Source organism: Nerophis ophidion, linkage group LG03 (assembly GCF_033978795.1).
Source record: "Nerophis ophidion isolate RoL-2023_Sa linkage group LG03, RoL_Noph_v1.0, whole genome shotgun sequence".
Lineage (NCBI taxonomy): Eukaryota > Metazoa > Chordata > Actinopteri > Syngnathiformes > Syngnathidae > Nerophis > Nerophis ophidion.
In genome coordinates this window covers 33657980-33671484 of record NC_084613.1, presented here as the reverse complement: position 1 = coordinate 33671484, position 13505 = coordinate 33657980, and the positions used below count along the sequence as shown (strand labels likewise).

Sequence of the window (13505 nt, the reverse complement as noted above, 5' to 3'; positions counted from 1 at the left end):
AGCATTCCTATACTTTCTCAGTCTTTTTTACCACTTGTGCTAGCTTTTTTGAAACATTTCGCAAGCATCAGATTCCAAATGAGCTAATATTTGCAAAAAATAACAAAAGTTTACCTGTTCGAACGTTAAGTATCTTGTCCTTTCAGTCTATAATAATAATTCCTATTGTCTGTGTGACAATCATTGGTACTTTAACTTACTCATTTGAATATAGGTTGAAAAGGATTTGCAAATCATTGTATACTTTTTTTATTTATGATTTACACAACGTGCCAACTTCATTGGTTTTGGGTTTTGTACACAAAATAATATTGATTTTTAACCGAATTGTAGCTCCTGAGTCATAATCAAATCGTGAGGTGGCCAAGGAGCCTAAATCTTACCATTAAAAGCAGATACGAGCAAAAAATGCGAGAAAGGTAAAATCCCGCCCATATCGCTATGACAACAGACGCTCGGTGGCCCACTACTTGTTAACGAGCAGGACGTGACGTCAGGTAAATACCACCTATTGTTTATGATGCGCCAACAAACAACTTACTTCTGAAAACTGATTTTTAATCATTCAATTAAAAAAAAACTGTTCAAAAGGTCTCGACTTATTTCGATAACATTACATCTTTACCTGGCAAAGACCTGTGAGCCGCTGAATATGAGTTTGAGACTCCCTGGTTGAGAACCACTGCTATAGCATCTCCAAGGACATACCAATGTTTTCCACCAGGTGCCGCATACTGAAAAATCGGAAGTTGTTCCCTTGTGATATTTTCAATACAGTAGATTTCCACTATTCGAGACTCCTTCGTAACGTGTCGACTCACCTGTAAAATGCCTGAAACACAAATGGGGAAAAAGCACAAATGGGTGGGTTTTCCCTCAAATTAAAAACTAAAATGAAATAAGTCTGTGAAAATGCGTAATTAACAGTGTTGCAATACAAGTTAAAAACCAGTCCAGAGTAAATATGCTAAAAATTTAAATACTCTATATTCGAACAGTATTTGGCCATTACGCTAAGACATTTTGTTTTAGCTCTCCCTCATTTTTGCTGTTTTTCTTTTTTTTTCTTCTGGCCAATAAAAATGATATTTGGGTTCAAATAGACACCCCTTATTATATTTTCGCCAATATTTTCCTGAATGTTCTCCTATTCATGATGTTGGTCCTCATAGTCCTACAATACGCCACCCCATACGTTTTACTGTACATTATCTTACAGTACATACTACTTCATATGCACCAGTACTTTCTCCTGGATATTCTCCTACTGTTCTGTCTTTTTATACCTTCTCTCATACATCCAGCTTTATGTCCTCAACATACTTGTCATGCACTTGTATGTCCTCCCCTATATGAACTCTAACATTGTACATTTTTTCAGGCATGTGATTTTTCCGTCTATAGTCGGAAATCCGTCTTTTTTATTTCTGTAAAACTATGAAAAAATAATATCAGTTTTTCTTTGTTTTTTCCGACCTACAATGTGTGTTAAGATCTTGATCCGTCTCTTTGCCATACCTGCCAACAACAACGGTTTTCCCATAATGAGTACGGTTTTTGATAATCCAGTGTTAAAAACTAAGTTTTTTCATTTAAAATTATCAACTTAAAAATCAAAGCTACGTAGCAGGGGACAACACATACGGGAAATATCAATAGTGTTTGGTTGGTTTACGTATAAGAAAATCCATGATTGGTTTACCATGATGAGTGATGATTGGTTAAAATTAGGGCAAAACATTATGGACAGGCCAATTAGAGGCAAGATATGGCAGGTCATTGAATCAGGAAGGGAAATCACAACAGACACACATACCAAATGACGAAAAGAGAGTCGGAGAAGAGAAAAGGGAACATTCAAGCGGACGATTTATATGTTTAAAAAAAACTAGTGGAAGATGGCAGAGGGATTCTCTTTCTTAGATTTTTCTTTTAGCGATGTATGCGACATCCAGGAAACCCACAATGCGTCTACTTGCCCACATATATGCGTCTGGATAAAACATTAATTTGAGTTGTTTAACATGTAAACCCAAATGAAAACTGCTCTCGGCGTGGAATACACATTTAAGACCATACAAGATTGTGGCATGTGGCAGACATGTGATGACTTTTGCTACAGTATAGCCTGTCTATATGCTACATTTCATTGTTGTTGGTGTTTTGCAACAAGACAGTAGCTGACATTTTATTTCTACTCTTTATATTTTGACGTTGAATCATTCTGAAACAAACAACATGACTGCAAGATATCTGTTATTTCATGCTATAAATCACAAATAGCTATTATGATCAGGAAAATTAGCGAATTGAATTAACATGGTTTGTACTCTTTAAGATTTTTGCATTTGAAGCAGTTAGAAATGGGGAGGGAGCCAAAGAGACAGAAATTGGCTATAACATTTAAAGCAGAATCCACTGAAGCAGAAACAAAAAGGAAAATGCAAGCTGCTCAGAAATGTGTCCACCCTTGTCCTCCCCACCTGGCTGGACCTGCCTTATTTTCATTCCTTTTCATTAAGTTCACATCACATGCCCGCTTTCTTTCTGAACATGTTACCATGTTCCTAAATAAAGCTGTGGCTGTTGAGCGAAATACTACCATTAATTTTGGCCTCTGCGTTCCCGACTCCCGCCCGGCCTCTACCCCCGTGGTGCAATTGTTGCTCGGCCACAGCGGCCGCTGATTGCTGTAAAGCCCTCCGGGCATCTTGTGTTCTATCAGCAGCTGCCTCCTCGCACCCCAGTAACAAGCTGTTGGCCACACATCACAGTTGCCATGTACACAGAGGGCTCTCCTTCCCTGCTGGACCTGCTCCATCCAGTCTTCATGCCTCAGCGCTCAGCAAATCCCTCGCCCCCACCATCGCTTTCCCTAGATCATACCCTGGGTGTTTCTGGCATTGGTCCGGACTATTCAGTAAATAATCTCCACACTTGGGTATTTTCCACTTTTAGCAGGAAAGCCGCATTTCCTCATTAGCCCGTTTTTATGTGGACAGCTTTGCAAGCAAACAAACCAAAATATAGCACAAACATTTATCTCCCCCCACCAAGTGTCTAATAAACTCCTGGTCTCTGTTGCAGGTGCACGGGGCGCTTCAAGTCTGGCTCCGGGTCTCTGGTCCTCGCGCAACATCGTGTGGCTTTCAGCCGGCCTCTGGAAAGGCCTCTTTTTGTTGAACGCTGCAAAGGTAAGATGGAAAGGAAGCTTGCTCGTCCGCCTCTACTATTTTTATTTCCGTTCAAGTTTCAGAGATGGACTGGCAGCGTTCACGCTGATTACATAAGCTGGCTTTCTTTCCAAATTCGGGAGAAACCACTGTGCCAAAGTGTTGTAATTGTTAGCGTATGCTGCCAAGTGCTGCCTCATTGGTGGCAACTCCTCAATTGTGCTTTTGAATGATGTGTTATTGCAATAAAAACTTATTTCATAATACTCTCCTTCTGTAGCTTTCAAGGCATCGCTGAGGCCGAACCCTTTTCGAGGGAATGTCTACAATCTTTCTGGAAAAGTCATTTTTTCTGGTAGGATGTTTTTTTTATTTGCTTAAAATACTTATCTATGGTGTCCAATGGTTTTTTAAACACAAAGGACCACATACTGAAAAATCAAAGGATATGAAGGGGCCATTATTATTTTGTTAAAAAAAAATCCAGGAGGAGAAGTTGCGTGTTTTTAAAGGGGAAAAACATCATCTTGGTGTTCTTAGCATTAGCATTTAAACTTTTTCGTTCCGAACGACTATCCTGGAAGCAGGACCCCGAAGCAAAGACAGACAGATGGCGAATAAAACAATGTTTCACAACAAGAGGCACACTCAAAAGGAGTCGGAAGAATTCAGCAAAATCAAAGTGCAACACAACGGGCGAAACCAGTAGAAGAGGTACACTAGTGCTCCCCCTTGATTGCCAAGACAACTGTGGTGGTGAGGACATGGTCATTATGATGTCATGTAATTTGCACAGTCTGCTATAATGATATGATTTTTTTTTAATATAAATGGCTCAAAAAATGTATACATACATTTAAAAACATATCTGTTATTATTAATTAGTATAAATTACCCTAAACAATATTTTTTATATGGTTTTGCCATTATTTAAATTGTTGCTACTTATTGTACAATGTACTTCATTAAGAATGTTTCAAGTGTCTAGACAATTTTAATGACTTGTTTTAATTAAAAATGACAAGCAACAAATCTAGCAACTTTTTTGTGTCCTTTTATCGAATATACTCGTGTTTAGAGACTGTACTTCTGTTCCTCGATGTCCCTTATGAAAACAGAGCTGCAGCGAGCATGACTTCACACTTGCTTGGTGCTGTTGCTCAAGTTGGAATTTGTCACCTTAAAAGTCGCCACTGTCCTCTTAATTATTTGCACATTTTGTAGATGGCTGTCCGCGGTTATATCTGGGACATATGAAGATTACGTCCACATCACGTGTGTGTTGTTTACATCCAGCTTCGGCAGCGTTTTTTCCAATGATCAAAAATCTTTTCTTGGTGGCCAAGTTTTCGCTATATATGTATATGTATATGTGTGTGTGTGTATATATATGTATATATATATATATATATATATATATATATATATATATATATATATATATACAGTATATATATATTTATATTGATATATATTTATATATATATATACATATATATTTATATGTATATATATAATGTTTATATATATATGTATGTATGTATATATATGTATATATATATATATATATATATATATATATATATATGCTCCTCTCTGAGCTGCAACCTTATCGTGGTAGAGGAGTTTGCGTGTCCCAATGATCCTAGGAGCTATGTTGTCCGGGGGCATAAAGCCCCCTGGTAGGGTCTCCCAAGGCAAACAGGTTCTAGGTGAGGGATCAGACGAAGAGCAGCTCGAAGACCTTTATGAAGATGATAAACCATGGACCCAGATTTCCCTCGCCCGGACGCGGGTCACCGGGGCCCCCCTCTGGAGCCAGGCCCGGAGGTGGGGCACGATGGCGAGCGCCTGGTGGCCGGGCCTGTACCCATGGGGCCCGGCCGGGCACAGCCCGAAGAGGCAACGTGGGTCACCCCTCCAATGGGCTCACCACCCATAGCAGGGGCCATAAAGGTCGGGTGCATTGTGAGCTGGGCGACAGCCGAAGGCAGGGCACTTGGCGGTCCGATCCTCGGCTACAGAAGCTAGCTCTTGGGACGTGGAACGTCACGTCACTGGGGGGGAAAGAGCCTGAGCTAGTGCGCGAAGTCGAGAAATTCCGGCTGGATATAGTCGGACTCACTTCGACGCACAGCAAGGGCTCTGGAACCACTTCTCTCGAGAGGGATTGGACTCTCTTCCACTCTGGCGTTGCCGGCAGTGAGAGGCGACGGGCTGGGGTGGCAATTCTTGTTTCCCCCCGGCTCAAAGCCTGTACGTTGGAGTTCAACCCGGTGGACGAAAGGGTAGCCTCCCTCCGCCTTCGGGTGGGGGGACGGGTCCTGACTGTTGTTTGTGCTTATGCACCAAGCAGCAGTTCAGAGTACCCACCCTTTTTGGGAACACTCGAGGGAGTACTGGAAAGTGCTCCCACGGGTGATTCCCTTGTCCTACTGGGAGACTTCAACGCTCACGTTGGCAACGACAGTGAAACCTGGAGAGGCGTGATTGGGAAGAATGGCCGCCCGGATCTGAACCCGAGTGGTGTTTTGTTATTGGACTTTTGTGCTCGTCACAGTTTGTCGATAACAAACACCATGCTCAAACATAAGGGTGTCCATATGTGCACTTGGCACCAGGACACCCTAGGCCGCAGTTCCATGATCGACTTTGTAGTTGTGTCATCGGATTTGCGGCCTCATGTTTTGGACACTCGGGTGAAGAGAGGGGCGGAGCTTTCTACCGATCACCACCTGGTGGTGAGTTGGCTGCGATGGTGGGGGAGGATGCCGGACAGACCTGGCAGGCCCAAACGCATTGTGAGGGTCTGCTGGGAACGTCTGGCAGAGTCTCCTGTCAGACAAAGTTTCAATTCCCACCTCCGGAAGAACTTTGAACATGTCACGAGGGAGGTGCTGGACATTGAGTCCGAGTGGACCATGTTCCGCACCTCTATTGTCGAAGCGGCAGATCGGAGCTGTGGCCGCAAGGTAGTTGGTGCCTGTCGGGGCGGCAATCCTAAAACCCCTTGGTGGACACCAGCGGTGAGGGATGCCGTCAAGCTGAAGAAGGAGTCCTATCGGGTCCTTTTGGCTCATAGGACTCCGGAGGCAGTGGATAGGTACCGACAGGCCAAGCGGTGTGCAGCTTCAGCGGTCGCGGAGGCAAAAACTCGGACATGGGAAGAGTTCGGGGAAGCCATGGAAAACGACTTCCGGACGGCTTCGAAGCGATTCTGGACCACCGTCCGCCGCCTCAGGAAGGGGAAGCAGTGCACTATCAACACCGTGTATGGTGCGGATGGTGTTCTGCTGACCTCGACTGCGGATGTTGTGGATAGGTGGAAGGAATACTTCGAAGACCTCCTCAATCCCACCAACACGTCTTCCTATGAGGAAGCAGTGCCTGGGGAATCTGTGGTGGACTCTCCTATTTCTGGGGCTGAGGTCGCTGAGGTAGTTAAAAAGCTCCTCGGTGGCAAGGCCCCAGGGGTGGATGAGATCCGCCCGGAGTTCCTTAAGGCTCTGGATGCTGTGGGGCTGTCTTGGTTGACAAGACTTTGCAGCATCGCGTGGACATCGGGGGCGGTACCTCTGGATTGGCAGACCGGGGTGGTGGTTCCTCTCTTTAAGAAGGGGGACCGGAGGGTGTGTTCCAACTATCGTGGGATCACACTCCTCAGCCTTCCCGGTAAGGTTTATTCAGGTGTACTGGAGAGGAGGCTACGTCGGATAGTCGAACCTCGGATTCAGGAGGAACAGTGTGGTTTTCGTCCTGGTCGCGGAACTGTGGACCAGCTCTATACTCTCGGCAGGGTTCTTGAGGGTGCATGGGAGTTTGCCCAACCAGTCTATATGTGCTTTGTGGACTTGGAGAAGGCATTCGACCGTGTCCCTCGGGAACTCCTGTGGGGAGTGCTCAGAAAGTATGGGGTATCGGACTGTCTTATTGTGGCGGTCCGTTCCCTGTACGATCAGTGCCAGAGCTTGGTTCGCATTGCCGGCAGTAAGTCGAACACATTTCCAGTGAGGGTTGGACTCCGCCAAGGCTGTCCTTTGTCACCGATTCTGTTCATAACTTTTATGGACAGAATTTCTAGGCGCAGTCAAGGCGTTGAGGGGTTCCGGTTTGGTAACCGCAGGATTAGGTCTCTGCTTTTTGCAGATGATGTGGTCCTGATGGCTTCATCTGACCGGGATCTTCAGCTCTCGCTGGATCGGTTCGCAGCCGAGTGTGAAGCGACCGGAATGAGAATCAGCACCTCCAAGTCCGAGTCCATGGTTCTCGCCCGGAAAAGGGTGGAGTGCCATCTCCGGGTTGGGGAGGAGACCCTGCCCCAAGTGGAGGAGTTCAAGTACCTAGGAGTCTTGTTCACGAGTGAGGGAAGAGTGGATCGTGAGATCGACAGGCGGATCGGTGCGGCGTCTTCAGTAATGCGGACGTTGTACCGATCCGTTGTGGTGAAGAAGGAGCTGAGCCGGAAGGCAAAGCTCTCAATTTACCGGTCGATCTACGTTCCCATCCTCACCTATGGTCATGAGCTTTGGGTCATGACCGAAAGGATAAGATCACGGGTACAAGCGGCCGAAATGAGTTTCCTCCGCCGTGTGGCGGGGCTCTCCCTTAGAGATAGGGTGAGAAGCTCTGCCATCCGGGAGGAGCTCAAAGTAAAGCCGCTGCTCCTCCACATCGAGAGGAGCCAGATGAGGTGGTTCGGGCATCTGGTCAGGATGCCACCCGAACGCCTCCCTAGGGAGGTGTTTAGGGCACGTCCAACTGGTAGGAGGCCACGGGGATGACCCAGGACACGTTGGGAAGACTATGTCTCCCGGCTGGCCTGGGAACGCCTCGGGATCCCCCGGGAAGAGCTAGACGAAGTGGCTGGGGAGAGGGAAGTCTGGGTTTCCCTGCTTAGGCTGTTGCCCCCGCGACCCGACCTCGGATAAGCGGAAGATGATGGATGGATGGATATATATATATATGCATATACATATATATATATATATATATATATATATATATATATATATATATATATATATATATACATATACAGATATATATATATACATATATATATATATATATATATATATATACATACAGATATATATATATACATATATATATATATATATATATATATATCAATTCATACTGTAAAAATGTGCAAGTGCCATTGTTAATTTTGTTGACTAAATATATTTGTTTTAATTATCGTTAACAGTGCTAATTTTAACATCAGTCTTTAATTTAATTTTAGTAGTAGTCTTTTGACGAAAATGTATTTTAGTTTTAGTCATTTAGTTTAACTAAATTGATTGAGTTTTAGTCTAGGTTTAGTCAAATTCCTCAACATTTTAGTCTACGAAAATTACAGTAATTTTTCTCAATTGAAATATAAAGGTATAAAGAATCGAGCGATTTTGAAGTTGTCTTGGAACCATGTTTATTAATGTTATTGCAGAGCATCTCAATAATCCATCGATCCATCCATCTTCTTCTGCGTATTCGAGGTCGGGTTGCGGGGGCAGCAGCCTAAGCAGGGAAGCCCAGACTTCCCTCTCCCCAGCCACTTCGTACAGCTCTTCCCGGGGGATACTGAGGCGTTCCCAGGCCAGCTGGGAGACATAGTCTTCCTAACGTGTCCTGGGTCTTCCCCGTGGCCTCCTACTGGTCGGACGTGCCCAAAACACCTCCCTAGGGAGGCCTTCGGGTGGTATCCTGACCAGATATCCGAGCCACCTCATCTGGCTCTTCTCGATGTGGAGGGGCAGCGGCTTTACTTTAAACTCCTCCCGGTTTACAGACCTTCTCACGCTATCCCTAAGGGAGAGCCCCGCCACCCGGCGGAGGAAGCTTATTTTGGCTGCTTGTATCCGTGATCTTGTCCTTTCGGTCATAACCCAAATCTCATGACCATAGGTGAGGATGGGAACGTCGATAAATTGAGAGCTTTGCCTCACGGCTCAGCTCCTTCTTCACCACAACGGATCGATACAGCGTCCGCATTACAGAAGATGCCGCACCGATCCGCCTGTCTACCTCACGGTCCACTCTTCCCTCACTCGGGAACAAGACTCCAAGGTACTTGAACTCCTCCACATGTGTCAACCCAGAGATGGCACTCCGCCCTTTTCCAAGCGAGAACCATGGACTCGGACTTGGAGGTGCTGATTCTCATCCCAGTCGCTTCCCACTCTGCTGCGAACCAATCCAGTGAGAGCTGAAGATCCTGGCCAGATGAAGCCATCAGGACCACATCATCTGCAAAAAGCAGAGACCTACTCCTGCAGCCACCAAACCGGATTCCCTCAACGCCTTAACTGCGCCTAGAAATTCTGTCCATAAAAGTTATGAGCAGAATCGGTGACAAAGGGCAGCCTTGGCAGAGTCTAACCCTCACTGGAAACGTCAATGCAGACCAATCTCAAACACTGATCGTACAGAGAGCGGACCGCCACAATCAGACAGTCTGATACCCCATACTCTCTGAGCACTCCCCACAGGACTTCCCGAGGGACACGGTCGAATACCTTCTCCAAGTCCACAAAGCCCATGTAGACTGGTTGGGCAAACTCCCATGCACCCTCGAGGACTCTCTCTGCCGAGAGTATAGAGCTGGTCCACAGTTCCACGATCAGGATGAAAACCACACTGTTCCTCCTGAATCCGAGGTTTGACTATCCGGCGTAGCCTCTTCGCCAGTACACCTGAATAGACCTTACGGGGAAGGCTGAGGTGTGTAATCCCACCATAGTTGGAACATACCCTCCGGTTCCCCTTTTTAAAGAGAGGAACCACCACCCCGGTCTGCCAATCTAGAGGTACCTCCCCCGGTGTCCACGCGATGTTGCAGAGTCTTGTCAACCAAGACAGCCCCACAGCATCCAGGGTCTTGAACAACTCCGGGCGGATCTCATCCACCCCCAGGGCCTTGCCACCGAGGAGCTTTTTAACTACCTCAGCAACCTCATCCCCAGAAATAGGAGAGCCCACCACAGATTCCCCAGGAATTGCTTCCTCATCGGAAGACGTGTTTGTAGGATTAAGGAGGTCTTTGGAGTATTGACTCCACCGATCCACAACATCTGCAGTCAAGGTAAGCAGAACACCATCCTCACCATACACTTCCTGAAGCGGCGGATGGTGGTCCGGAATCACTTCGAAGCTGTCCGGAAGTAGTTTTCCATGGCTTCCCTGAACTCCTCCCATGTCTGAGTTTTTGTCTCCGCGACCGCTGAAGCCACACAGAGCTTGGCCTCTCGGTACCTGTCCGCTGCCTCCAGAGTACTATGAGCCAAAAGAACATGATAGGACTCTTTCTTCAGCTTGACAACATCCCTCACCGCTGGTAACCACCAGCGGGTTCTAGGATTACTACCACGACAGGCACCAACTACCTTGCGGCCACAGCTCCAATCAGCCGCCTCGACAATAGAGGTGCGGAACTTGGTCCACTCGATCTCAATATCCAGCACCTCCCTCGCGACATGTTCAAAGTTCATCTCAATAACTAAATTGAAAACACATCTTTTAGTCAGGGGAAAATAGTTTGACGATAACTAAGTCAAACCTTTTTAGTCAACAAAATTAACATGTCTTTTATGATTGTGTGGTTTGGATTTTATGTTAATTTTTCCCATGGTCACAAACACGCCGACCGTGCCTGAATGCGGATTTGGGGAGAATGAGGAAGTGTTGTTGTGTGTCTGGGGAAACACATACACGAAAGTGTTTACGCGGGAGGGAAAACCTGTTGAAATTGTGCCATTTGTTAGCATAAGCTTGGTAATAAGAGTTCAAAATAGCGTCCGACTTCGTGCAACTTCCTCGAGAGGCTACAATACATTGTATTACTTTAATTGGATTTTACGTAAAAAAAAAAAAAATTAAACGTGTGGCGCCTAAGATATTGCCGTGGCGGTGTGCCACATTAAGGGGAAATCCTGTACACATAAAAAGGAAGTTGCAGACGGAAAAGACGAAGCGACTGCAACAAAGTACTCACAATCATATTAGGAGCATCCATCCATTTACTACCGCTTATTCCCTTTGGGGTCGCGGGGGGCTCTGGTGCCTATCTCAGCTACAATCGGGCGGAAGGCGGTGTATACCCTGGACAAGTCGCCACCTCATCGCAGGGTCAACAGATATACAGACGAAATTCACACTCAAATTCACACACTAGGGCCAATTTTAGTGTTGCCTAACAACCTATCTCCAGGTGCATATCTTTAGAGGTGGGAATAAGCCGGAGTACCCGGAGGGAACCCACGCAGTCACGGAGAGGACATGCAAACTCCACACAGAAAGATCTCGAGCCCGGTATTGAACCCAGGACTACTCAGGACCTTCGTATTGTGAGGCAGACGCCCTAACCCCTCTCTCACCGTGCTGCCCATATTAGGAGCAATCAGGCCAAAAAAAGATTTACGCTGAGAAACAGGCGTTAGCAGGAGGCGAGATTAGCAAGTACAATCATCTATCACTAGACTGACAGACAGAAGGGCTTAAGAAGGCCATGTTGCAACTGCCTTCAGGTGTGTGGCCTGTGGTTCTGGCCCAGAACATCAAGAGATGTACTAAAACACAGAACAAACAGGCGGCAGCAGAGCTGCTGAAAGGCAACACACCACATTTTTTCTTTCTAATTAGCCCTTTTTACACATTTGTGCTATTGTACACACCAGCTGTTTATATTATTTAATGCATCCTTTTTCCTTCCCAAATTATTTGTCTTATTTCCCACACGCTGCTGCTGTCAAAGCAGATGTCCTCAGTTTCCACTCACGTTCATGTTGTGTGAAGAAGGTGCTTCCATTCCCTATGTGTACATTACCCAGAGAAAGGGGTCATTCACATTACGTTCTGTTACTGAGCTGTTTTACTTTATTCTTCCTTGTGTTGGAATGCCTGGGCCACACGTGAGGTCTTTGAGCCATTTTGTGATCACAGGGGTCGCGCGGGTGTCGTGCCATTAACGCCTCGGCGGCGGCAAGTGTCTTTCTGGGTGTGAACTTTTTGTGTTGTTTGCTTACGAGCTTCACCTATTCATCCATCTGTGGGCCCTCTAGACTCTCAGCACATGATGGACGTGAGCTACAACACTGTGAGCGGCAACCTCATTATCATCCCGGAGCAGGGCGTCGACCCCTTGATCCAGAGGGGCGTTCAAAGGAGCGACGCCTCCTGTTTCTTGATCTTTGATGGGGTTGGCCTGGCTGAAAACGGACTCAAGGACTGGCTCAGACTGTGCACCAAGCAGGTATCCACGTTTACTGCCACATACAATGTACATTAATATATTCACAGAGTATGTACAATCAGAAACAGACCAAGAAGCCTAAAAAGACCGAAGAAAATCTTTCACCGCAGGAAATCAAGAACATTCATGTGAGTATTTTGAGATTCTTTCAAACTGTGTCAACAAAGTAGCTGGAGTTGTAATTCACCCAAATGTGCCTTTTGTCAAATAGAGATGCGTGCTCCTTTAGGAGAGCAGCCAGTTAACGATTGTGGACATTTTTAATGGGTTTATTGCTGTGGTCCTCTTCTTCTGAAAAAAAAAACAATTTCTGTCTGGAAAAAAACACTGAACTATATTTTCAAGAATGTCAGTTGCTTTTGTGGTACAAACGAGCTACGCCTGGTCTGGAAACATATTATGTATTACCTATTCATACAGATGAGCAGACATTTGGACCCATTACCACCAGGATTCTTCTACAACGGCTATCAATATGTGGGCATCTTTGGAGAGAAAACCAACTGCCATCCCAGTATCCTTTGCCAGTCGCATCATCTCAGCTAAAAGTCACTGGGAACTAGGGCTGCAACTAACAACTAATTTGGTAATCGATTACTTCGATTAATAATCGGATAAAAGAGGCAAACTACATTTCTATCCTTTCCAGTATTTTATTATAATATAATTATAAAGTATTTAGTCAGCCACCGATTGTACAAGTTCTCCCACTTAAAATGATGACAGAGGTCTGTAATTTTCATCATAGGTACACTTCAACAGTGAGAGACAGAATGTGAAAAAAAATCCAGGAATTCACATTGTAGGAATTTTAAAGAATTTATTTGTAAATTATAGTGGAAAATAAGTATTTGGTCAATAACAAAAATTCAACTCAATACTTTGTAATATAGCCTTTGTTGGCAATAACAGAGGTCGAACGACTAATTGTAGGTCATTACCAGGTTTGCACACACAGTAGCTGGTATTTTGGCCCATTCCTCTTTGCAGATCTTCTCGAGAGCAGTGATGTTTTGGGGCTGTCGCCGAGCAACACAGACTTTCAACTCCTTCCACAGATTTTCTATGAGGTTGAGGTCTGG

The 13505-nt window shown here is 45.4% G+C and overlaps 1 protein-coding gene across 1 annotated transcript in view; it reads left to right on the top strand.

Annotated features, from left to right (window-relative positions):
• The window catches only part of dnaaf9 (dynein axonemal assembly factor 9), a 70613-nt gene that overhangs the window by 48647 nt on the left and 8461 nt on the right, over positions 1-13505 (top strand). Inside the window, exons 32-36 of the mRNA XM_061894965.1 lie at positions 3088-3194; positions 3454-3528; positions 12233-12423; positions 12486-12551; positions 12844-12937. Coding sequence (XP_061750949.1) covers positions 3088-3194; positions 3454-3528; positions 12233-12423; positions 12486-12551; positions 12844-12937 — 533 coding nt within the window. The remainder of the gene's footprint in view (positions 1-3087; positions 3195-3453; positions 3529-12232; positions 12424-12485; positions 12552-12843; positions 12938-13505) is intronic.